The sequence below is a fragment of the Dermochelys coriacea genome, chromosome 8 (assembly GCF_009764565.3).
Source record: "Dermochelys coriacea isolate rDerCor1 chromosome 8, rDerCor1.pri.v4, whole genome shotgun sequence".
NCBI lineage: Eukaryota > Metazoa > Chordata > Testudines > Dermochelyidae > Dermochelys > Dermochelys coriacea.
Window position 1 is genome coordinate 94,993,199 of NC_050075.1, and position 27,005 is coordinate 95,020,203.

Genomic DNA, 27,005 nt, shown 5'->3' on the forward strand with positions numbered 1-27,005 from the left:
TTGCTTACAATCTGCTCTGAAAAAGATTAGCAGAGAAGCTGCTGGGGTTTTCCTGCCTTACATTATACCACTGATTTTTCTGTGACAGGAGATTCTGATGCTTTCTGTTTTTTCTTTAGCTCTCTGATTTGCTTTGCTTTTCTTTTCTTCCCATATGATATGTATTTCACACACACACCAAGGGCTACAGTTTCAATATAGCCTCAGTCCAGCCTCCTAAATTCATGCCTGGAAATGTTATGTTTTAGGTAAAATCTTCTGTGTATTTATCCTCACAACCCCCTTTGAGGTAAGAAAGTGCAATTAGCCCCATTTCACAGAGGTGGAACTGAGGCACAGAGAGGTTAAGTGACTTACCCATGGTCACACAGGATGTCTGTGGCAGAGCAAAGAATTGAATCGGGGTCCCCCAAGTCCCAGGCTAGTGCTCTGATTTTTGGACTGTCCTCCCTATTGCACTTGCATGTTTTTTGAATGTCCAAAATCAGGTGTATGTGCATAAGAACATAAGACTGGCCATACTGGTGCAGTCTAGCCCAGTATCCTGTCTTCTGACAGTGGCCAATATCAGGTGCCTCACAGGGAATGAACAGAACAGGCAATCACCAAGTGATCCATCCCTTGTCATCCACTCCCAGTTTTTGGCAAACAGAAGCTAGGGACACTCAGAGCATGGGATTGCATCATTGATAATCCTGGCTAATAGCCATTGATGGACCTATCATACGTGAAGTTATCTAGTTCTTTTTTGAACACTGTTTTATTTTTGGCCTTCACAACATCACCTAGCAAGGAGTTCCACAGTTTGACTGTGTGTTGAAGTGCATGCAACTTGGGCACTAGAAGTCTTAATTACCTAATACAGGCATGCATTGCTCTTGTCCCATATTTACAGAAGGACATGTGCAAGTTTGAACTGTGTGCATGCAATACCTGATGTGTGGCACAATTAGGACATTTGTTTTTGAAAAGGTGGGCACACAAACAGTTGCACTTGTACATTTTGAAGCCATTTTTTCTTGTTTTACCCCCAAATGTCTTGAGTTTGTCACTGTTGAGCTTATGTTCTATTTAAATTCAATGCTCGTTTTTAATTGGTCATTTTTAAATTAAATTATTGCTTTCTCTACTCTGAACTCTTTAGTCAAAGCCTTTGGGCTGCAATGAGGAGAGGACAGGGAAGTAATTCAAAACAGTATACAGAAGGGGATAGATGCATTATTGTTGCATATCAAACATTTGAAACCTCTTTCTTAAGGAATTAGAATGAACATTGCTTAAAGCTTTATGTATGAAATTAGCTCTTGAGTTCTTCTAGCAAAGCTGAGCAGCACTGTGTGTAAAGTGTAATGCTGTATACAGGGTCCATGCTTGTATCTGAATGAGGCAGAGGCTGCAATTTTGCATCTGAACATCGGTGGCAATGAAAATTTAGTTGACATCCCTCAGCTGCTTTAAAAACCACCATCCTTGATCCCAAAATGTAGACTTTTAAAGGGACAATACTGTCTGTATAAAAACTTCAAGAAAGTGCATTTGAATGATAAAGGAGCAGATTGTGAGCCCCTTAAATCCTGTTCTACAGTATTTTATCTCCACAATTAGTTCCCATTGATTGATTTCTTAAGAAGTAAAGGACTACTCAGTATGACCAAGGGTTTCAGAATTTGGCCCAGAATGTGCACATAGACATTTGAAAAACAGTCAGAAGCCAGTTCACTGTTAATGAAACACGTGGAAGGTACTGGTTCCGTGAATAAAAAAGTGCCCACCATTACATAGTTTTAAATTGCTATGTAGTGTTGCACTGTGCTATTAAACAGCTTAAGTCTTCCACTTCCGAGATGACTGCATTTTAGCAGTATCTGAAGAGCATGTACTTTGAGCAGTGCTTTTAAATCCTTCTGGATGAGAGATGCAGTTTGTTTATAAAGTATTTTTATGATTAACTAGTTCTTTCCCAAGCATATAAATTATTATTAAAAACTGAAGTACAAATGTGTGGGAGTGAATTTACCAGCATATATGTTGCTGTATTCCATAGACTCTGTAATGTGCTTTGGGCAACACTGAGCTGCTTTGGTACTGCTCTGTTCAATCCTAATTGGCTATCAATTTGGATAATATGAAGCATCTGCTAGATTGGTGCAAATGGGTCTTCAAATCATTTTAACGTTATTCTGTGTACTTTTTCCAAAAGGGGCAAATAAAAGGTTTGTGAAACAGACACAATGTATTAAACCATTTAGTACGGCTTTCCAGGTTTGCCTTTGCACAGTGTTGCTGTGTTTTTTGGGATGCTATGGAAATATCCATGGGCTTGATTCTCATTTACACAAAGGCCACTTTACACCATTCTGCCAGCAGAGCGGCTGACCTAGAAACCTTACTCAATCACCATTTTTTTCCATGTGGCTACTGGCTATATTTTCTATTTCATTGGTAAGGAGGGCAGAGCTGTGTAGGGTGTTTAGCTGGGCTACAATTCCAGACATTAGGGGGGTTTTGTATTCTGTCTTGCAAGTGTTAATGAAGAAGCTGCTGCTCCTGTCCCCTCCCCAGGCACCCACATACCCCAGACAGTGCTATGACTTCCTGACCTACATCCTTCCCACATCTCCCCCATCCAGCCCTCCCCACCCCACCCCACCCATCTCCACTTCCTCACTCATGCACAGGAAGGGAGCACTTTCTGGGAGGGCATTGCTCCTCTTGGCTCTGCCTTGTGGGGTGATCGGCCTCAGGCAACTTTGATTTGTGGACAGAAGGTTCCAGTTTTCCTGTCGTCTCTTCCCGTTTGGTTTCCCCAGTTCCCACAGGAACCTGGGAAGTAGGTTGTGCCCACCGTTTGCAAAGGAAAAAAGCTCAAGATAACTGTAGGTGGGACAATACCCATTTGACGTCACTTCAACTTCTTCACTTCAGGTCAAGTCCTTTTGTTTCCCCTTGTAAGTAAAAGTAACAGTGCCCTCCCACCCCCCACCACAACCACACATACACCCCTCTCTATGTTTTGAGTGACACAAAGGCACTGCAGAATTCTGTATGCTGAAGGATCAGGGCTCAATCTGGCAAAGAGAGGGTCTTTCCTGATATGAGTAGCCCCAACATAAGGTCTGCTTGTGTGAGTAGTGAGTGCACCCCACTGTAACATGTCAGTTATTCTGGAGCAGGGCTGGCTCTTTGTTGGTCCATTAATAATTATCCTGTTTGCACAGATTGAAGGAGGTGGATATATGCATAGTTACCAGCAGCTTTTTCTTGTGGAAGAGTTCCTGAATTTAGATAAACAGCTTGCCTCCCTCTCAGATTAGCTTTTTATTGGTAAATGTTGGTAAATGTCAAGTTCACGGGTATTCACAGAAACTGACAAAAAATATTTCCATTGATGATCATTGAAATTGACAGATAGGCAAAGAAAGAAAGTGAGAACTTACCAGCTTTTGACATAGGATATTTGCTTTGTATATTTTAACACATGCTGTTGGCACTTTATGTTTTAATGGCTATAAAGCTTTAATTTTTTGAATCTCTACACTGCCATTAAATAATTATTGTCTGACACCCCCATGCCCAATTTCCCACAGTTGTGAAAATATAAATTGATCATAGAAAAAGATGCTTAAATCCCATAATTTTGCATAACTGAACATTTAAATAGATAAAATTGGAAAAAATGCTTAAAAATAAACATCGATATGATCTGCTGAAATTATAAAAATAAAATAAAAATTGAATTCTGCCAAGTCTAATTCTGGGTCTGGCTAAATAGAAGCAATAGTGTTAACGTGAACTCTCATTGCTCTGCTTGGATGAAACATTGGATAAAAACAACAATTCTCTGTTACCTTCAGCAGGCTTGTCAATGCAAAATGAACTGGAATTGGAAACACTCGGTGGTGTGGACCGCTTTCTCGGAGGGTCTATCTACATCGGGGTGGCCAACCTGTGGCTCCAGAGCCAGATGTGGCTCTTTGGAAGTTAATATGCGGCTCCTTGTATAGGCACCAACTCCGGGGCTGGAGCTACAGGCGCAAACTTTCCAAAGGGCTAGGGGGTGCTCACTGCTCAACCCCTGACTCTGCCACAGGCCCTGTCCCCACTCCACCCCTTCCCACCCCCTCCCCTGAGCCTGCCTCTCTCTCTGAGCCTCCTGCATGCCACAGAACAGCTGATTGGGAGATGCGAGGAGGTGCTGATCAGCGGGGCTGCCGGTGGGCAGGAGGCGATGGGAGCTGAGGGGGGCTGCTGACGTATGACTGTGGCTCTTTGACAATATACATTGGTAAATTCTGGCTCCTTCTCAGGCTCAGGTTGGCCACCCCTAATCTGCACAGTGAGTGACAGCCTGCAGCAGGCAGTCTTAATGCCCGGGTCCACAGACTCCGGCTCATGCTAAGGTGCTAAAAATAGTTAGGTAGACATTGCATCTTGGGCTGGAGCTCAGGCTCTGAAGCCCAGGGGTGGGGGTTGGCTCACAGTCCAAGCTCCAGCCTGAGCCCCCAGAAATCCAGCTCCCCTTGCCGCTCACCACTGGATTAGAATCCCACCCATTCTGCTGCCATGACGACTACCTCAGGCACCCCTCCAGGGCAGCTTTTGTTATCTGAAGTAATTCATCCCCTTTATACCCCCCCCGCCCCTCCCGCTATAACACACTACCAACCAAGTTCTGCCCTTGTATACATGCATGAAATTCCTGCTGTGTCCAGTGGCAGCCCACTGCACGCATCCAAGGGCAGAATGACATTCCTCAGCTCCATTTCCACAGCTAGCCGGTGCATTTGTTCTACATTGCTGCACACACTGTGACCGAGGTGTAAAATTAATGCTCCCCTTTGTTTTTCTTTTCAATCCTTAGTTATATCTGCAGGCCAGATTCACATGGAGAGGAGCCCGTCTGCTACGTCCCCTGCTGCAGTTTACCCTGATCATGATGGCATTTTACACAGGATTGTCCCGTGTGTCTGACCACAAGCATCACCCTACAGATGTGCTGGCAGGATTTGCACAAGGAGCCCTGGTGGCTTACTGCATAGTGAGTGGCATCTCTTACTATTGCACTAATGACAGGGCAATCCTGGTAACACTGGAGATGCTGATGGGGAATAACCTGTGAGAGAGGCTATTGACCATGTTAGGAAATCTAGCCACTTCAGGGCAGCTGGGGCTGTTGAGAGTTAACATTTACATGGTGGATGGCTCTCTCAGGTGGGTTGCAGGGTAGAAGATGCAGCATAAACCAAATGCCTCTCTAAAAATCTGTCTTCGTTGGGGGCATGGATGTTGCACAGAGCAGGTAGGGAGTGCTGTGAGATGTGAGGCAAAGAGGACTCAATCCTGCATCAGAGAACTGCTGCAATGCCACCTGGTTAGTCCTGTACAGCAACTGCTCTGAGGCTTAAGAGCAGAGAGCCTCATTAGCAGGAGGATGGCTGTTAAGCCCCTGTGTCCTCAGCTGTGCACGTTCTCCACCCCCGAACCCTTGCAAATAAGGGAGCAGGCATGCGGGGCACTTGACAATGAGGACAGCTACACGTAGTGCTTCCCCCTACTTGGCGCTAATGAGTAATGACATGGACAAATGCACCAGCCAAGGATTTGCAGGATCAAAGTCCATATGTAAAATGTAGAGAGTCTCATCTGAAACTGTAGTTATGTAAAACCCACACAGCATCTTAAGTGAAGCAGCTGAGTTCTGCTCTGCCCTATCAGCATTAGGGTCAGTGTGTTCACTGATTAGCAAGGATTCAATTATCAGTGGCCCTCTCCAATCCAAGCACATTATCAGTACAGCTCAGGGAGGCTAACATGCAAACACTGGTGGCAGTTTTTCCTTAAAGTTTAAACACTCCTTTGTTGATGCAAGCTGTGTTGCTTTTCAAAGCTCTGCAGAGGATCTATACAAAATCAAAGATCCCAGAAGATTGTCTTGGAGGTGGGGAACATATATGTTCCCTTCAGAGTTAAACCAAAAAAATTCCCTGCCTGGGAATGTGGATCTTGGGTTTGTTCTTTTGATTGTAGTTGTTTTTGTTTTGTTTTTTTATGTGGCAAAAAGGTTTGTGAGAAAATGGTTTACAAAAGCCATGATTGCTTGTCTGCCACTGCCTGGCTTGTTCTCATGCAATTTACTTTCCAAAGAGTGACCTGATTGCACAATCCTTTAACTCAAAGTGACACATGTAAACGTTTAATGTAGGCAGAATGGGAGGCACTGGCTCCATGTAATGACGTGATTGTTTTCAGTGTAGTTATCTTGTTTAGAGACAAAGGGACTGGGGGCTAAAGTAATTATGTGGCTTTAGAAACTCCTAAAACCAAGTTTTCAAAAGGTTACACACTTTTTATTTTGCTTGATCTGGAAGTAAAGTAAACCTTGAGGCAAGGAATAAAGTTTATTTGCAGGAGTGGAAAATAGGTTGTTTGTGCATTTTCCACTTATTGATAAAATGCTAAACCTGAGCAAAAACTCAGACAAACGCTGTAATCTAGTCGTTTAAAAAACGATTAACCCCTTTGGGTGTGGGAATTGGGCTTTGCCATTGCCGAGTGCCAATGCACCATTATGGCTTAGTGTCAGCAAATCCTAAATGCCAGTGCTAAAGGGTTAATTGATGAAAGTCTTCCACATAGACCACTACTGTGTGTGACTTTCCTTCTTAAATTTGCCTCTTTTATGCATAGCAGGAGCAAAATCATTATGGTTCATATGTATCTTTTGTTCAAATCTCACGGTATTCCTCAAAGCCTGGGAAACCTTTAATATCCTGAGCAGCCAATTAAAGAAACAACACCTCACTGTTGAAAGCTTTGGAGCAAAAAGGTCTTGAGCAACCTTTGGAACAGTGAAGCAGGTTTTCTCAGATTTCAGAGTAGCAGCCGTGTTAGTCTGTATTCTCAAAAAGAAAAGGAGAACTTGTGGCACCTTAGAGACTAACAAATTTATTTGAGCATAAGCTTTTGTGAGCTACAGCTCACTTCATCGGATGCATTCGATGCATGCATTCGATGCTCAAATACATTTGTTAGTCTCTAAGGTGCCACAAGTACTCCTTTTCTTTTTTCAGGTTTTCTCAGTTCAGGTGCTTCAAATGATGTCATGTGGCTTAATGTCTAGATACTAACCGTGTATGTAGTCAGACTGGTTTTTTATGAGTATATTTCCTAAGCCACATATTCTTCTTTTTGTCACTTTTTTAAAGCTTTGTCACAAAAGAATATGCACAACAACATGATAAAAGGATGAAACACGATATTGATCTAAGTAGTGGGTTCTGAAACACAATAGAGGTCCAGATGCTAGGGACAGACATTCGTACATTTCCTGTCTAGTGACAAGTTGCAAATCTGGTGGTCTCCTCCCTGACCCTTTAGCAGATGGCAAATTGTACTGGGCCAGGAGGAGGGTGAGAATGTTGCTCCCATAGGCTGATTTTCCTGTGACGAAGTAAATCAACATAGGAAGCAGCTGCCTGGTTATTTCACAAACAGGCCTGGTCTTTCCCTTCGATCTCAGGACACACCCATTCTACTCACCGCTCTTTTGTATGCCTCCATTCTTGCCCGGATGTGGAGGGGGCACTGGTCATTCATTGACCTGTTCCTACTGCCTGGAAACGATACAAGGGGTTTCCAATGGGATTCAAACCCAACCCCCTGTCACATATTTGTCCAGGTACAAATAACAGCTAAAATATTCTTGGAACCCTGATCTCACTTGTTTAAAAAATGAGGGCCAGGGTTAGTATTTTCCCACTATGGGCCTACATTTCTTCCCTTCTTTTGGGGGAGATGATTGGGGGCTGCCTTAGCCGTAAGAGGCAAGGGCCCTATCAAGCTGCTAGGCTGCTGCCACTGTGAAGGCACACCAGGGCTCCCTGCAGCTGGAATCAGGGCAGTGGTATAGGAATGAGCAACGTTCCCAACTCCTGCCAAATTAAAGTCAGTATGTCAGAGGAACAGCTCGCATGAGTAAAGGATCCAAGATCAGGCTTTCTCTAAGTCCTACCTTAGACCTTCTCTTGTAAGCAGTAGGCTTTTGTTTTCTTAATAGAATTCACCAGCTTCCCGTTCCATCCTATGCCTAGGGTCAGACTCACCCCCCAATTAATAGCCCTAGATCCTAGAAATTTGCATGCCCCATCTACCACTATGTCCCAGAACAGCTCAGAGATCACAGGGTTGCATCCCTCCCACCACCCTGCAGCTTCAGGGTCAGCTCTCATTTGCCGGCTGCACAACTTCCCTGCACTCCCATGCCAATCTCTCCACTTTCTCTTTCTCCCTCTCCTGCCCAGCTGCTAACTGCTTGTAGACTAGCAGTCAGCCACTCTTCAAAGGTTGTCTCCCCACCCCCCGCCCCTTGCCAATATGGCCTTGCTTATGCTAAGGCGGGACAAGAAAAGCTCCTGATCGTTGCATCAAGTGTAGAATTTGTTGTTTGTTAGGTTCGCTTTCTGGGCTGGATGCTATGCAGCAGCATCTTGCTGTTAGCAGCTCTGCTCCACAGAGTGAGGCGAGGAGTAAGTACTCCGTCATAAGCCACAGCTGAAACCTTGAGGTGTCCACAGTCCTAATGCATCACATCCCCTCCTATGAAAGAGGACTTAGGCCTGGGAGCTCCCAACTCACTTCCTTATGCTCCCCACCAGATCCGAGCCCCACTCTCACTTCCACATCACCTAATGAGCCCTCCCGCCCCCAGGATTCTGCTACACCTTTGTAAAACAGATTTCAGGCCAGTTCTGAAAGCTGGAAACTCACTGGAACCAGTGAGGCAGGGGCAAGATTTGCCTTGAAATGAATTGCTAGTCAATATCAACCATTACAAATTACAGTTCTTTGTCTTGCCCTTTCCTTATTGAGCTAATCAACCCATAGAACAATAAACTCCTGCTTGTCATGGAAACCTTTTTGGAGATGAACACTGAGTAATTTCCCTTTCACTTGGTTGGGGCTTTCTTTCTGTTACATTACTAGCTGGTTAAGATAATAAAACCAGGCTTGACCTTTGATTCACAGGGCATTCAAGGCCTCCTTGCTTAGCCACAGTTTTATCACTCCTTATTACATTGTGTCAGAGAGGGGTGACTCAAAATCATTTCTTACAGCGCTGAGCCTGAAGAACAGCCTTCTGCTGTGACTCAAGAACTGTGTCTCAGGCTGTTGATATTAAAAGGCCGTTAATTGCAGTAGTAATCATGCTGTAATTCTCCATGGAAGCCAGTTGTGTGTTTCATCTCCAAGAGTTACCAAAGCTAAAAGTTGTAGCAGACACATTTGTCCTTCCTGGCCTGAAATAACAAACACAAGACATTCGTGTCAAGCACTTCCAGCTGATGAAACATTTTTACTTGGTTCCAAAGTGAAATATGATGAGAATTTCCGAAAATCAAAGTAGCACTATAAGCAGACTAATATGTATCACATAGTTTATATGAGTGGAAACATTTAAACAGACAAGATACCTTTTGGTGTCAACTCATAAAAGTCATATTAGTTTGTTTTACTGTTGTGTATCTGAGTATGGATTTCTTTAATATGATGAAAAGAAATGGGATTATTAAGTGGAAATATAAGATACTGACTTAGTTTGTATAGTACAATCCCAGTTCTCTGCTGTCAATTTTTTTTTATGGATGGAAAGCACCTTTTACAGGAAATGGAACAAATCTAAGTAAAAACTTTGCACATTTATTAGCCTTTTTTAGTGTTAAACAGTTCAAGCATTAGGAGGATTTAGCACACTGTTTGACCCTAAAAGATCATGTTTCAGGATTCCTATAAGTGTGTACATAGCCTCAAGCTATGCTAGAGAGAAATACAGTTTAAAGGGGAATTAAAACTACTACCAAGTATTTGAATTAAACCCTCAAAAGCAACAAACTGCAGAGTAAAGGCTAAAAAACAATCAACCATAGGATAATACTCCATCCATAACTGACATTTATAAAATAAAGCCACATTCAATATAATCCCCATCTGCCTCTTGCACAGCACCTATCTCCTCCCACAAATTGATTTGTCATGCATTTCTTGATGTATAAGTTGGACACTTTTCTGATTGAATCCGATGGTAGGTGGCAGGCATGTGAGAGAAATGGCAACAGAATTACTCCAAAACAGCTGGTTTATTTTATTTTATTTTATTTTATATTTTGAGTACTACAACCAAAAAAAGAAAAATATTTTACAGCAATGCATTCTCTTGTCGGGATATTCTGAGCATGATTTTTGTTTCTTTTAGAAAGGTCTCATCCAAATCTCTGTTTTTGTGGGTGCAATTTTACTCCCTCAGTTTACTGTAGCACAAATGCTAGCATTTATTTGTCTAATCGGCAGATATGTGGCGCAGTAATTTAGCTAGACATCTGAATGTCAGCATTTTCACTCAAGGAAAAAATACTTTTTTTAAATGTTGGGCCTCTTATTCTTTTCTGCTCCAGACAAATATTTATGGATAAGTCATAAAACTTGAAAAGTGAAGGATTCAGACCCCCAAATTCTCAGTTTTAGATGTAGCAATAAATTGTCATTTCAGATCAGGCCAATTGTCCATCTAACCTGGTTTCCTGTCTCTGATAATAGCTTAGAAAAGAGGTTGAGGTGGAAAAGGAATATTCCTGCTGTATAGTGCATCTGAACAGCTGTATGATGGGGAAGGGAGTGAGAGGAAAATGCCTTCCTGTCTTCACCAATAAACCATCCTGAAACATGCGGCTCAATAACCCTTGTACTTGGACTAGTTAATGTCATTGTGTAGTCTAGTCTTATTTATGTAAGCATTTTATCCCTTTTCCATTTGAGTGTGTTAAATCAAACACTGCAGTAGGAAGAGATACAAACACATTTATAATTTGAAGGCTTCCATCCTATCAGCTTGATTGGAATTTAGGAATGTAGGACTTTCTATACCAGATCAGCTCACTAGTCCATCCAATCCAGTATCCTGTCTGCATCAGATGCTTTAGACCCCATAATGGACCATTAAAAAAGGATAACCTTTCCTAAAGGGAAGCTTAACCCCCCACAGCAAATGTTTGGCTTATGCTCGGAACTAATAAGCTTCTAAGGAAGCTTGTGGAATCCCCATCACTGGAGGTTGAACAAACACCTCTCAGGGATGGTCTAGGCGTACTTGGTTCTGCCTCAGCATAGGGGGCTTGATGACCTCTTGAGGTCCTTTCCAGCCCTGCATTGCTGTGATTCTGCAAATGTTAAAACACCAAGTATCATTCGCCCTATCACTTTGGCTAAAGTGAAATGCGATGCGTTATCTATGGACAGCTGTCAAATTTCAGTGTCAAAATAAGTTTCAGCTCAGCTGGTAAATTCTGACTCACAGACTTATCAAAAGTGGGGCAGTGAAGTAGCCTGGGTGCTTGTTGGCATGTGTGTTTACCAGTCACTGATGTTTGTTTTTGTTTATATCAAACTTCTGCTGCTAAATAACAAAGATGAGTCCTCTCTGCATTTTGCTGTTTACGGAGAGTTACACTGTATGACTGTTTCCCCTTCTGGTTTCAGGTTTAAGTTTAGTAAGGGAGAAAGTGCAGCAGTCACGCTGGACTGATAAGAGTTAGGCCATGGCTGCCAAGCAGGAAATGAAGGTTTCCTTCCAGTACTTTGTTTCTTATTGTGTTTCTGCCTCCCTAAATTGTCAAACACTGGCCTTTTCACATCCGGCAGCGTGGTTACTTCATTGGGTATTCAGGAATATCTCCTCCTTCCGTTGGACTCTGACTGCTAGACAGTCATCCTGACTAAACTTTAATTTTGTAGCTCATGTGTCATGAGAAAAGGGGAAAGAAGAGTATATCAAGCAGCCCTGATTCATTACAGATAGCGTCATTTGTAGAGTAGTTTTAACTTTTGGGCTTTTAATTACCAATCAGAGATCGTTTTAAGTCAGTGGGGCTATTTGTGTGAGTCAGGCAAGCAGGATTTAAACTTTGGGGGGGAGGAAGGGTTTCTTTGAGTCTAGAATATTGATCATTATTATTATTATTTATTTGTATTACTGTAGTGCCTAGGAGGCCTGTGCCTGGACCAGGACCTTGTTGTGCTCGGTGCTGTACAAACACAGAACAAAAAGATGGTCCCTACCCAAGGAACTCTCTTTATTTGTGGGCTTTCAAGCCTAAGCTGTGGAGTTGTGTGTTATCAATCTATTTATAGAGTATAAGTGCAATCATTTATTAATGCCCACAACAGTTCATACTGAGCCATTATCCGTTAACCTCCCAACACCCTATGTGGCTTGTAGACAAGAATTGCACATGCCTTTGCCACAGCTAGGAAAACAGCCATACGTAGGCTAAGGGCCCAATCTTACAAAGTGCTACGTATGCCTATTGCCCCAGTGGGAGCTGAGGATGCTCAGCACCTTCTGAGACCAGACCCTGCGTCTAAAGACACACGGTGAGGTGGTATCAAAGCTGGGAATTCCTAGGTCCCAGTCCGTGGTCAGTCATTTGCTAACAAAGAATTTGGTTGCAGTAAAATAGAACATGAATACTCTCTCCCTGATAATCTATCAAATAGTGTTTGAGTAAATGTTGCGACATTGATTTCTAAATTATGTTTACAGGTGTTTTATGTGTCAGACCTCTTCAAACCCAAGATGAAGACCTCCCTGCCTCCTCCTCCAATCCGGAAAGATATCCTTTCACCTGTGGACATCATTGAACGGAACAATCACCACAATATGGTGTAGACCTTTGCAACCCTCCTCCCTCCACAATCCTTCCCCCCCCCTTTTTTTTTTTTTTTTTTTGCAAAAATGACTGCTGACAGCAACTACCTGCTGCTCTCAAATCTCATCAGACAGTAGAATGTAGGGAGAGACTTTCTTGCCCGACTAATAAGGTCTTACTCTCTGGCCTTTTCACTTGCAACATTTGCATGAAATGGGTGTTGTTCAACTAAGTCAAAAGCAACAATGAGAAAAACAAACAAACATCGACGCCGGAATTCTGGATGTGCAATTGGTTGAGTGTTCATGTTGTAGTGAACCCAAATTGTTCATAGCATAATGAACACTAAAAGATTATGTAAAGCCGGCCATCTTAGCTTTTACTATGAAGATTTCCAATGCCGGTAAGAAAAACTCAGAACTAAATTATGTAGCACTGTATACAAGAAACAGCACTGATTCAAGATTTGGGATTGGTTTCTAAATGTCACCGCTCTTTTCCCCTCCCCTCCTCTTTGTAATATTGCTTATTTACAACACGTACCTGGTGACATTAGTACTGTACGAGGCATCAAGCCTACACAAAATTGACAAATGGCCTAATTTTAAAAAAGGCTCCCTTCACTATTTCTGGCCCTGATAAATTGCAGAAGGATTTTCTGTGCTATCGCTGCCACCTTTGGGAGTTCACGTCATGTCAGTTGTTAGTGGTCGATCTTGTTGAAGATATGTTAGCACTATGAATTTGGGATTGAGTCCCAGGGAACATTGATTCTGCAGTTTTAGGACGGGCTGCTGGGTGGAACGTCCTAACCTGGATTTAGAACAGTTTTGAGCATTCCCTCATCTTCTCTGTTTAGGGTCTGGTTATAAGCCATTCAATAGACATTAGGCCAAATTCTGATTTCAGTTACATCAGTAGTGCATCAAGAGTATGTAAAAGAGAGCAGAATCTTGCCTACTTCTCCTAGCTTTTTTGCTTTCTGTTGGAAGTTAAAGACAAATATTGAAGATCTATCTTAAAACTTTGAAAAAACACTAAATTGAAAAGGGATCATGCAAACCACGTGGAATGGCCATTTGCACATCTATATTACACAATCCGTCCTATCATTTCAGCTATAGCAAGCTATGATTTTTTTATATATAAATATTATATAAATAATGTATAAACATTAAAAATTAACTATGTAAAATATTATTTCTGAAACAATTTTTTAGATATATCCACTATGATTATAAACTGTGTCTTGACCTGTGTTATTTACATTTTGCTGCTTAAAAAAGCATTGAATTAATTTTTTTTGTAGTCGACTAAAATATTGTAGGTCTGTGGTAGTAATATTTTAATGAAAATAACTACAACTAGAGACAATTGTATAAAAAAATCATATTAAATTGTCTGTATTTTTGTAATGTTTCATTTTGTAAAGAGAAGAATATTCAAAGACTTTTGTAGAATACAAAATTGAAGTTTGTATCTGCAAAATTATTGCTGTATAAATGTGCTTTTTAAATAAAAGCTCATAACATAACTAAATATCCTATTTTAACCATGTTCTGCATTTGTGTTGTTCTTAGATTAATCTGAATAAAATGCACGGGGTGGTATATGTGGGGCTTTACACTGCACTGGGTAAATGTTGCATATATCTGTTCCAGGCTCAAAAAAGCCATGAACCTGATCCCATTTTAAATGAGAGCTCTGATGTGGGGGTCACTAAGGACATGCCCATACTGTGGGCATTACAGAAGCACCACTGCAGAGCCATAGTGTAGATGCTTCCTATATTGATGGAAGAGGTTTTTTTGTCGATGTAGATAATCCATGTCTCCGAGTGGCAGTAGCTAGGGCGATGGAAGAATTCTTCTGTTGACCTAGCTGCGTCTGCCCCAGGTTTTAGGTCAGTCTGACCGCAGCACTCAAGGCGTGAATTTTTCATACCCCTGAGCGATACAGCTACGCTTGTCTAAATTTTAAGTGAAGACCAGGACTTTGGCTTATTTCTGTCACAAGGCAAAAGTAACTGAGATGGAAGCCCATAGCTAAACCCCTTATTTACCTAGTAAGGATGAGCTCTCCTCTGGCCACACCTCTTTCTTACCCAGTGCTCTTGTGTATGAAGGAGTGGTGCTCAAGGAGCTTGAAATTTACTTCTACTTATTTATGTTAAGGTAGGCCCCTCTCTGCTGGGCACGATGCAAATGGGAGAAACAGTCCTTGCTCTGGAGGGCTTATAGTCTAAATAGAGAACACTGAACAGGGAAATAGAAGCCTAGAAGTCAAGTGACTTGTACACTGTCATGCAGAAGATCAGTGGCAGGGCGAGAACCAGCTTTCCAATCCTGCGCCCTATCCGCTAGACCACAGTGCTTCCAATTAACATCAGGGGCTGCCAGGCACTTAACCGTACATGTGTCACGTCTGCACACATTTGCACTGGAGCACAACAGCCTCGCGTTGTCTGTTGTGTACAGGACAAAGACCCACAGGCCACAGTCTGCAGCCCTGCCACTTTCCACGCTCTGCCTCTCAGCATTTTCAAAGAAATCTCTTTTGTCCCCGTTCTATTTATGCCACAGTTTTCTTCCGAGACCAACAATTTCTCAATGTAATAGGAAACTTTCATCTGGATGGAGATGGAAGATCTTTTCTGAGTGCAAAAATAAACAAAATAAATAAAAATGTCCACATCTGTTGATGTCCGCAGACAGGTGGCAGTTAAAAGTCAAGGTATCTCTCTGATAGCTCACTCTGGAGTGAAGCATGGTAGCAGCAAAGATGCGTAACAGTTTGTGATAGGATGTGAATTCCACATTAAAGTGAAATAGCAGGGGGGAAATTAAGCAGGCAGAACATGGTAGGAGTTATTATTACTCATACTGAAACTGTACAGCTGGGTAAATGCTCCTATTCTTAGTGCAAGGGGATTTTTTTATATTAATATTCATCAGCCGGACTTATCTGAAAGATGACATCTCTAGCTGCACTGTGTCCAATAATATCTCCAGTACTTTCTCAGAGGGAAGAGTCGCCCCCTACTGAATCATCTTCAGCAGCCTGAATTTTCCCTTAAGGGAAACCCTAACTGGGTTTAGCAACATGCAGCCCACAAACAGACTGTAGCTGAATGCAAAATTTTCTAAGTGCTATGAAGGCAAACTTAAGGAAGTCTTCACTGTTGGACTAAATGAAGTGCTTGCTTGGATTTTAATGTCAGGTCTTAAACCACCGAGGCAGGAGGGCAGGAATACACATCTATGGGTGGAAGAGTAGGGATTGGAGGAGTGTCACAGGAAATGGGAAGCAGAATAGGAGATATTAGGAGCAGTGGGAGGGATTGGGGTTTCTGACTGCTTCTGGGAAGTATTAATAAGCGAAAAATGAGGAATGGCAGAAAGACTGGGTCAGTCAGGAGAGTGGAAGAAGAGGAATGAAGTGGAAGAACATAAGAACGGCTGTACTGGGTCAGCTAAGTGGTCCATCTAGCCCTGTATCCTGTCTTCCAACAGTGGCTAGTGCCACATAACTTCAGAAGGAATGACCAGAACAGGGCAATGTTGAGTGATCCATCCCCTGTCATCCAGGCTCAGCTTTTGGCAGTCGGAAGTTTAAGGACAACCATGGGGTTGTGTCCCTCCCCATCTTGGCTAATAGTCAATGACAGAGCTATCCTCCAGGAACTTTATTCAATACATGTTTTACTGGTTAGGGCATCAGACTGGGCCTAAGAAAACCTGGGTTCTATTTCTGGGGCTCTGCCACTGACCTGCTGTGTGACCTGAGGTAAGCATGGCCCTTTCGGGGGTCTGTTTCTCCTACCCTTTGTTTGTCTTGGCTATTTACATTGTAAGCTCTTCAGGGCAGGGGCTGTCTCTTACTTTGTGTATGTACAGTGCCTATTAGGATGCAATGGGACCCTGATATCAGCTCATGCATCTAGGCATTGTGGCAACACAAATAATAATAACTGAGTGGAGATGGGTCTAAGGGAATATCCAGAAGTAAGGTTGTTTTTGAGGAGTGCCTACAGAGAGGGGATATTAAGGAGTAGGATGGTACAGTGGGGAGGTGCTTGGATGCCACAGACAGAAGACAATGTAATTAGGGTGACCAGATGTCCCGATTTTATAGGGACAGTCATGATATTTGGGACTTTTTTTAATATGGGCTCCTATTGCCCCCCACCCCCGTCCCAATTTTTCACACTTGCTATCTGGTCACCCTAACTTTAATAGAGGAAGATTTAGCAAATGGGGAGGAAAGATATAGATTGCTAGGATATGGGTAGGGTGCATTAGTGAAGAGCCTATTAAAGCTAGTAGAGAGTAGGTTTATGGAGGACAGGCATATAAGAGGAGAATAAATTGATGAAAGTTAACAAATCATGGGATTTAAAGTGTATTATGGAAAGGAGTCATGGAGGTTTGTGGCACTTTCTGGCACCACTTGAGTAGTTTCCTGACTTTTACAGAGAAATGAGGTTGCAGAATTAAGAAGATCAGAGGTCTTCGGTATCTGCAGAGGTGTGTAATTTAGCTTGCAACTGTTGTACCACTAGCAAGCAGTAAAAAAGTCTATTAAACATCATATGTGTGTTGGAGATCCAGCATAGCTGGATTAAAATAGTGGGGAGGAGATAATGAAAATTAAACAAAAGTTTTAAAAAAACTAATCACACCAGAGAAGACAGACAAGAGATGCTGACAGGCAAGCCAAGGAAGTAACATTTGGTTGAGCAGAACAAAAACAAAACAGAGAACAGGATAGACGAAGAATGGAGTCAGAAAAGAGAACAGGAGAATCTCAGGGGATGCAAGCTAAAGACCAGATGGCAGGTTATAGGAACAGGGTTAACTGCAGAGGGCCTAGTAAAGGTCGGAGTTGATTGGGTCCAAAGTAGCAGAATCTGTCAGATAGGAGAAAAAGAGGGAAGACTGAATAGCGTGAGCACAGGTCAGCATAGTTCTAGAATACCTTGTTTGTGCAGGCAGTGAGTAGAGTAGGCTTAACTAAAAAGGTCTAGATTCCAGAAAGGGCAGCAGACACTGCAGACAATAGAAGATTCATCTGGAGAAAAACAGGTAGGTCATGATCAACGTGTAGCTAGCAGGAGGGAAGTTAATGAGAAGCCAATGAAATGGAGAACCAGACAAGGATACAGGAAACTAAGGGAGCAGACTGAAGTCCAGTGAGGTAAGTTAAGCCTTTTAGAAGTGGCCAATGGTCAGAATCTCTCTGCTGTAGATGGTCTTCAATTTACAGCTGTAAACTGGAGCTGTCTAAAGGATGGCCAAACGCAGCCTACTTTCATCTGTACGAGATAGATCTTGTCCACATGGCTACTTCCTTCACTAGGTGAAGTAGAGCAGATATGGAATTTTATTGTTGATGAACTCAATCAACCAGCAATTTCAGTTACACCGGGAAAGCTATGAGTCCCTGGCTGGTTGGGGGGTTGGATTAAAAAATTAAGTGCATCTCTCTGCAAATTAGGAACATTGCTGAATCCCCAGGTAAATTGCTGATATGGCCCTTAGTACTGCCAAAAATAAAAATTGGATGCCATTCTTGGAAGTGATAAGGTCAGCCCCTAGGGAACATGAAAAATTGCTTTCAGCCGTTGATCTTTTGGCCTTTCTGTGAAAGTTTCAGAGCTGTGGGGGAATACCTACCAAAAACCCTATAGTTTTGCCTGCAAACATATTTAACATATTTGCACCTGGGGCTGCATGCAAGCACCTGAATTTCATGGAGTAGAGACTTTGGCTCCAAGGTAAGATTTGAAACTTTCTGTGACAGTAAATTACCATCCCCAGAAAGAGGTCTAAGCAATCTTCAGACAGTAAAGGTATTCTGGTACTGTTCAGTCATTTTGATGTGTGTAGTTTTCCATACTAGGAGGAAGTTTAGAGTATATTCCACAAGCAGAGGCAATTTAATACTAAAGATCTTTACTTTAGACTTTTAATTTCCCAGTGTTTGGGTACAGGGTTTTTCTTCGCTCTTTATAAAGATAAAACCAAGAACAAAATTTGGATCCAAATTCAATTAACAAACACTGCTAACATTGAGAGCTGGGGTTTGGGGCCAGACCCAACTCTAAGACTATATGTAACCTGGATCCAAGAAAACTTTGAGAACTTCCAAAGACATTTCCTCCCACCTCTGACTCCATGATCTCTCTCTCGCCACCGTACCTATGACCACCTCTTCCCCTTGACACACTCTTCTCCTTATTCCCCATTCCCAATGAACTGATTGATCTTCCTCTTATCGACACCTTTTATAGACTTGTTTATAGCTCCTGCCAAATATCTCCAGTGTTTAATGGATACTTGTGAATGGAGGTTGACATCTCTATTGAATTAAGCAGAAATTAGGGAAAGTTTGGGGATAACAGGGAGGATCAGCTAAACATCACCTTCTAAGACACATCTCCCGAAAAGTCTTTCAGAGTGATCTTTGCACCCTACCCCCCAAGCTCATATTGGTTCCAGATGCATTATGTGTGTCTGAATTGTGTTATGTCTAGATTGTAAATTCCTCAGGGCACAGACTGTCTCCTTATGTGTTGGTATAGTACTGATCAAACTGTCAGCAATGACTAATTGCCCAATCCCTTGTTTTCATCCTATCCATAGCTGATAAGGGAAATGATCCTGAATTTCTTGTTCACCCAACACTCGCAGGGAAGTCACAAGAGAGATCAATTCTCTTATCCACACATATCATTTGTTTTTCTTAGAAAAGTCTATGTCTACAAAGCTTATTCTCTACTTATGGACTAAACTCCTATAGAATACACTTTGAGGTGTTATGGTAATACTACTACTAATAATGTCAGCAAGGCACTAAGTAATTGTGTACCTTCCTAGTAATCACAGTATTGGTGCTGCCTCAAGTAAAAATGTATCTTTTTATTTAATCTAGAAATAAACTTGATCTTTCTGTAACCAGATAACTTTCAATGTCATGTTTTGGGACACCTCACAATACAAGTCTGTTAGTGAACTCACTGGTAGTAGCTAAAATATCAGCATATGCAACCTGTAATGGCCTTAAGTTTACAGTTTTTGATCTCACTTTATATTAAAAGTTCATAACCAGAGGGAACAACGAGCTGTTATTTTAAAAAGCATCTTTTAGTGTTGCCACATCAGCAGAAATGTTTATATATATTCTTATCCCAACTCTGTCACTATGACCCCTTTGTGCAGAAATGAATTCAGACCACTTCTGATGGGAATCTTTGAAGTAATTAAAATTGGGCAAAAGTTCAAAATATTAAAGGTGTAATTTCTCTCTCTACCCCAAACTAACAAACATTCACTTCATTTCTACAGGAACTGGTACAAATAGCTTGGCTTTTCCATTCAAGATTTTTAAATATTTATTTGTGTGTGTGTGTGTGTGTGTGTGTGTGTGTGTGTGTGTGTGTGTGTGGTTTCAGTTCTGTCGTGTTGGGTGAGCTCATGCTGAGGTATAAATTAAACAAGATAGCATACACATTACACTATGCTAACTTTTTCCCAAAAGAGACACCAAAAGTAACTATGCTGTTTTAATTAAGGGCTCAGAAATAAAACTCTTTTCACGATAAAGTGAGGGCCAGGTTAGCCCCATTGACTTCAGAAGGCTCTGGCTCCCTGTGTGTACTGCAAACTAATGGACAAATATTGTGTTCTCATCAATTTATGCTGGAGAATGAACACTTTTTCCTTACCGAAAATTTGAATACTGGTGGAAGGTACACGAATAACATCTCCGGAGTTTTAACGGCTTGTGTATACAATAAAGTTGCACCAGTTTGACTTAAGATGTGAATTTAAACCAATTTAGTTAAGCCAGTGCCAAAGACTGTGTGGATGCTTTTCTTTCATTTTTCACCAAACTTATTGCTGTTTAGTTTAAGTTGGTTAGGAACAGGATTGAGTTAAACAGAAATAATACAGCTGAAAACAAAATAGGAACTGGTGGGAAGTTTTCCATTGAAACTGTTTAAAGAAAATACAGGAAACTGGATTTTAATTAAGTGACTTTTTCCCACTCTGGAAAATTTCATTTTTTGTTGAAAAAAATGATATACCCAAAAACTGAAATATTTGAGCCAAACCCCAAAATATTGTGATTCAGATATCCCACATTTGTTCCTCCTGGGAGTTGTAGTTTGGTTACCTCATGTCTCCATTCTCCTTTCTCGGCCAGGCTTCCCAACCTCACTACAGCTTCCACTCTGCACCATGGCCAGGGTCTCCCATGATGCAACCACCTCCCCTCACCATGAGAGGAGACCATGGTTCATCATGGGAGATGTAGTCCAATCTGGCAGGCCAACCTTTAAAAGAAAGCTGCAACTCCCACAAGACAGCATTTCCTAATCAAACTATTTTGGTTTTCAGCCAAAATATTTTAGGTGTTTGATTTTTCACTGAAAAGTTGTATTTTCTGCAAAATAAATAAAGCTAATTTTCCAACTTGCTGTTATGAGCACACAGAGGTTTGCACTGGTTTAACTAAATAGATTTTAAATACTGATTTAAGTTAAACCTATGCAACTTTCTTTTTGTATACAAAGCCTAAGTCATCCTCCTTTCCACAGAACAGGTACAGCAGGAGCATTAGTAAAACCTGTGAGGCATTGCTAATCCATGTGGTTAACACAACAGCTCCCCTCTCCTGAATGTCACTCCAAAACTGAATCAAGACCAACTAGAACCATATTTGAGATTCATGCAACAACTTTGTCCAAATTAGCCAAAAGGATCCATTATGATCATGTAGTCTGACCTCATGCAGAACACAGTCCAGATTTCACCTACTGATTCTTCATTTGGCTTAACAAGTTGCTGCAGAGATAAAGCATATCTTTTAGAAAGGCATCTAATCTTGATTTAAAGATTCCAAGTGATGGAGAATTTATCACATACCTTGGCAGTCTGTTCCAATGATCAATGACACTCACTGTTAAAAATGCACTGCTAATTCTTTCCTTATTTTTCATTTCCAGCTGTCTGTTTCTGTGCTACAAACAAAATTGGAAGTGAGAGTGTTGGGAAAATTTCAAAATTGTTTGCTCATATTAGATCTTTGCCCCAATTTTTTAGACCCAACCTCTCAGATAAGCATCCATGCTGTGGTTGCTCATCACATATGGGGATTTGCTCATCACTAATTCTTCTAAAATTAAGATGGTTGTGTTCTACACTCAGTCTGTCTTTTGTCCTCTGTGAGATTGTCACATCAGTGTTGTCAAATGTGTTGGTTGTGATAAGGCCACTTAGCACCACACTGTGACCATCAACTCATATCATATAAGCCACCAAACAACCATGAGACAAGAGTAACTTTTAGTCAGAAATCAGATTTCTCCAAGTGTCCCATTAAAAGAAGGCTTTGTATTCCATTTTAAGGCTCTGAGCCTTCCAGTCCTCTGGAGAATGACAATTTTGTAACCTTTTCCCACTCTACTGGTGCCATATTTAACCCCTCATCTCCATCTAATGGAGCCCAGAGTCCATATCAGAGGGGACAACAATTTTTCAAGTGGATGGTTGGTTGGTTCATCACTGTAGAACTGGCTTCCAACAGAGATTATACTCCACCAAGACTTGCCACTTCTGTGGCATGGTACAAGACCCATCTCTTCATGAAGACCTAATGGATGATGTGACAGAGTGCTATCTGTAGCACCCTGGTCACTTAGGTGATTGCATAACCAAAAAGCTAACAGGCTTAATTGGACTCAAGTAACCTGTTATGGTGGGGATGTTGACATTTGGGGACAATGGTTGGGCTAATGAAGTAATTAGCTCAGTACAGGGGATCTTGGCTGTGCTAGGGCAAAGGATCTGGATGCAATGGATGGATGAGATGCTGTACTGACTAATTGAACAACAAAAAGAAATGCAGAAGGACCCAGCAAGGAGAGAGAGAAGCACTTCTGTGTTGGCAGATGAGACAGCAACAGGCCTTACAGGAGTTCATCAAGAAACAGTCCCAGGTATAGCAGCATCTCCTGCAGAGGCTGGTGAATGCCAATGCGGGAACAGGACATTGGACAGTAGGTCTGGGACTATGTAAGATGGCTTTGGAGGATGACCCTGATGCCTTTTTGATAATGTTTGAGCATTTGGCTATGAGTGCCAGATGGGGCATGGGGCTGCAACTAGACCCTTACCTCACCGGTGAGGACCAGGTGGCTGAAATAGCTCTAAAGGAGCATCAAGCCAAGGACTATGACACACTGACAGCGGCTATTTTGGATAGGGTGGGCATGTCAGTGAAGAAATACCACCAAAAATTTAGGACAGCAGGATGGAATGATGGGGTACATCCCCGGGCATTCATACAAAAGCTATTGGACAGGTCCAATTGGTGGCTGAGGCCAGAAAGACAGGACACAGGGGCCGTACTAGACTCTATTACTCTGGGACGGTTCACATAGAGCTTCCATGAGACTCTGAAAGGTTAGGTACTGGCTGGAGTTGCTGGAGTCCTCTGTGACATAACACAGAAGTATGTGGAGGCAGACTTTCCAAGAAAAGAACTCCTCTTCCCCCCCGCCCCCACTCCGGAAGGAAGTGGGAGAAAAAGTTTGAGGAGCCGCTTTCACCAAAGCCTGGAAAGGAGATGATGTCAGAGGTGAAGAAAGTTGCCTCTAGTGTCCACCCAGTGGTGTGTTATCAGTGAGGGGGTCAAAGGACAGATAAAGAAAGACTGCCATGCATAGACCACGGGATTCTGAGTTCTGTGGTGGGTGGAGGTAAAGGCCAATCTGGTCATAAGGACAATTCCAGTCAAAGTGAACTGGACAACCACAATTATGGATTCTGCAGCTGCATGTTCCCTGGTACGGAGCACCTTGGTCAGGCTGCAGTGGTGACAGAAAGGGGTGCTGACTACAACAAATTGTGCCCACAGGGAAAGGAACACTTAGCCCAGTAGCTGTTTTTCCAGTGGAGGTAGAAGGGAAGTTTAAGTGGCAGAGAGTGGGAGTTCTGAAGTTGTTGCGCTGTGCAGGAATAATTGGAATGGACTGGTCTCCATTTCTGGTAGGAAAAAAATGGGAGGATGGAGGAGGCAACCTCTGTGGTGGGGCTTGTGTAAAGAACTCTCTGTCGTACACCCTCCAGGCAACCCTTCAGGACTAGTGTTAAATAATGCTAGACACATGACAACAAGCTCAGAGAGAATCCAAATGCTAGTGGACTTGAGGGGGGGGAGAAATACTGGCAGGGGGCACTATATCTGGGAGTGATGGATCTAGTGGACAAGCAGGGCAGAGTCTCAGCCAGCTCCCAGGGGGAGCAAGTCATAGGCAAAGCCCGAGATGGAAAATATATTAATGAGGGAGAGAAGGTCCCTAATAATGAGGCTCTGGGGGGGAGAAGAGGGGGATCTTAGGCAGATAACCTCTAGCCTGGGGCACGGCAAGTTGAGGGAAGAGAGAAATCTCTATATAGATACAACCCAAGGGCAAAGAAAGTTGGAGGAAAGGAGAATGGGACACGAGTGGTGTGGTAACCTATAGGTCAAGGTGGAAATATGGGACAAACCTCTCGTCTCTGAGTTTACTTTCTGTGGGTGGGGGTCCCTTGTCTTCCACTGGTGCCACATGGACAGCCAGTGTAAAAGGGCACACAATTATCTGGTAGAACCCCAGCCCTGCAAAGTGAGTAGGGCTCCAATGGGGAGGAAGAGTCCCCTCCCTTCCAGGAGGCAATAAAAGGTCTCAAATGACATAAGAAAGGGGAAGGTATGTGATAGAGTGCTAGCGGTAGCACCCTGGTTACTTAGGTAATTGCATAACAGAGAAGATTACAGGCTTAATTGGAATCGATTAACCTGTTATGGTGGGAATTGTTGACATTTGGGGGCAATGGTTGGATGAATGACCTAATTAGCTCAATAAGTGGAAGAGGTATAGTTGGCAGGAAAAGTAAGTAAAGGGAGAGCTCAGAGAATGAGCGGGGTGTGTGGAGAAAGCTGGGTGGAAGACTCCTCCTGACACATGGCTGTGTTATGTTCTGCAGTGCTTGGTATCTAAAGATTAAAGGTACACGTGGGGAAAAGAAATAGGCTGTGTGTGTGTGTTGTGAATAAGAGACCACCCAAATGGGCCAGGCAGTGTGGCACACTGTGTAGCTGAGGGAGTGCCCTGTGGCAGATGGGCCGCATCCTCCATACTCTACCTCAGGTCTGATTATCCTCAAACTTACACTGGTATACATAAAGGGTGATTCCTATCAAGTCAATTGAGTGATCAAGGTGGAAAACCAGTACAACACTAGATTTAGGTCTTTGGAGCCTAATTCCTCTCAGGGGAAGTGAGGAGGTGAAGTTGGAGAGTTAAGCTCATTGGGAGCAGACTTTGTCCGCTGGTGATGAGCACCTTAAATATTCATGCAGTAGAAGTATTAATTGTGTGTAATAATTTCAGCTTTCCAAGGCAATGCAGACACATTGTTATAAAAAAATGGTAGGAAATCCACACAAGTTCTTGAAATGCAACTATTTGCCTGCAAAAACATAACAGGCAAATGTAGCCTTGGCCTTGATCCGAACAAACAACTGTACATTGTGTCAATAATGGATAACTGCATAGACACTGGCTCATGGAATCTTAAAATAATTCATCAGGCTTTTCTCTCCCAGTGGCTGCTCCCTGACCTACTAATCTACAGGGAGCGAGTCAGTGGACGGTTGCTTTTTTAGTTGTATTTGTTAAGGACAAGATATTCAAAGATCTTGAATGCCTTCTGCTCCCCTGAAAACAGCATTTACAATAGGTATGTAATTGTATTTTCAGGCTCCTGCATTGGGATTTGGATATGGAAGGCAAAGTCATGCAGGGTGTTAATCCATGCATGCACTGTTATGCAATACATACAGTAGCTCCCAAAAGCAGATGGAGAATGGGCCTGGCTATAAACTTAACATGCGGATTAACTCTTCAGAGGAAATGCTTATGCAAAGCAGTATCCTGCAGAGCAGCTCCCCATACAAATAACTGTATTGTAAGGCACACATGTCTCTAGGGACAATAATTAGAAAAAGGAATACCCAGGGAGCAAATTGACCCATCAAAATATAGTCCTTTTCTGATTTATCAGGGAACAACTGTTTGTACATATTGGTGTGACACTTGGACAATTTAGCATCTCTAATCAGGCTGGAGGGTCAAACTACATGAACTACAATAGTGACATATAATATATTGAGTATTGTGTATAACTAAGCTTCAGCATACCCTGTATACTTTATTAGAAGCAAAATATAAATATTTCCAGTGCAAGACACTTACTGTACTTTGAGTTTGCTTGCCCAGTAATGCTTGGTTTAGAAACCATTTTTGGTTAGCTGGTGGGAAAAACTGAATAGATTTCCCCAACCTACTTCCATCTTTTTCTCTGCCAGCCTCTACACTGTCCCTTTGCCCCCAGGCCTCCCCAGAACATAGGGATCAACACAGGATAAGGAAGAAACAGGCTCATGTTCATATATTGGCTGCCATGCTTTACCTATACTATGTGTGTGGGGTGGAATCATGTTATACAGACAAGAGATTTAATAAACAGCATAAAGGGGAAGCAAATATGATTGGAAAAGGGGCAAAGGCTCCACATGAAGGTTAGTATTATTACACTGCATTCTTTCCCCTTCCCAGCCAATGGAAAGCCATTCATAACTGTGCTTTGGGGGCTCTGCAAGAATTCAGGGCAGTTGTAAGTCGCCAGAAGAGAAGTGTCCTCAAGGGACTTCTATGCGGCATTTCCCTCTGAGGGGAAGTTACTCTTGCTCAAGACGAGAGGAACTTGTAATGGAATTCAGTCTAGTTTGAAGAGCCCAAGAGGTGTGCAGCAGCACCTGGCGGGTAGGGGTGGAGACTAGCCAAAAGCAGCACAGCATGGTAGGACTACCAAACTAGTGCTACAGGTGGACCTTTGATCTGCAGAGAGCCCAAGAACCACATATACTGACCCTGCTCCTGCAAATCTCAGCTTTATAAAAGGAAGACTGGCCTCAATCTTGGCCTGTCCGTCATTCTACTGAAGGTCCTTCTTCCAACTGGTGTTGTGGAGCACAGAAGTCATGTCTCTGTCCTTGTCTTCTGGAGCTTAATTATTTATGTTACAATAGCATTTAGAGGTCCCAACCGACATCAGGATCACATTGTGTTAAGTACTGTACAAACACATAATAAGACATTCCTTTCTCTGAAGAGCTCATAATCTATTTATAGTCTGAAAAGGGACTGAAAAGGGGAGCATTATTATTAATTTACAATGGAAAACTGGGGTATGG

General features: G+C 42.4%; 1 protein-coding gene across 2 annotated transcripts in view; it reads left to right on the forward strand.

Annotated features, from left to right (window-relative positions):
- Positions 1-13,722, forward strand: part of PLPP3 (phospholipid phosphatase 3) — a 65,661-nt gene extending 51,939 nt beyond the window's left edge. The window contains exons 5-6 of one of the 2 annotated variants that reach the window (XM_038413270.2): positions 4,862-5,038; positions 12,593-13,722. In XM_038413270.2, the coding sequence (XP_038269198.1) occupies positions 4,862-5,038; positions 12,593-12,718 (303 nt within the window). In that variant the 3' untranslated portion in view covers positions 12,719-13,722. The remainder of the gene's footprint in view (positions 1-4,861; positions 5,039-12,592) is intronic. The other variant, XM_043490646.1, reaches the window with a different exon arrangement.
- The last annotated feature ends 13,283 nt before the right edge of the window (positions 13,723-27,005 follow it).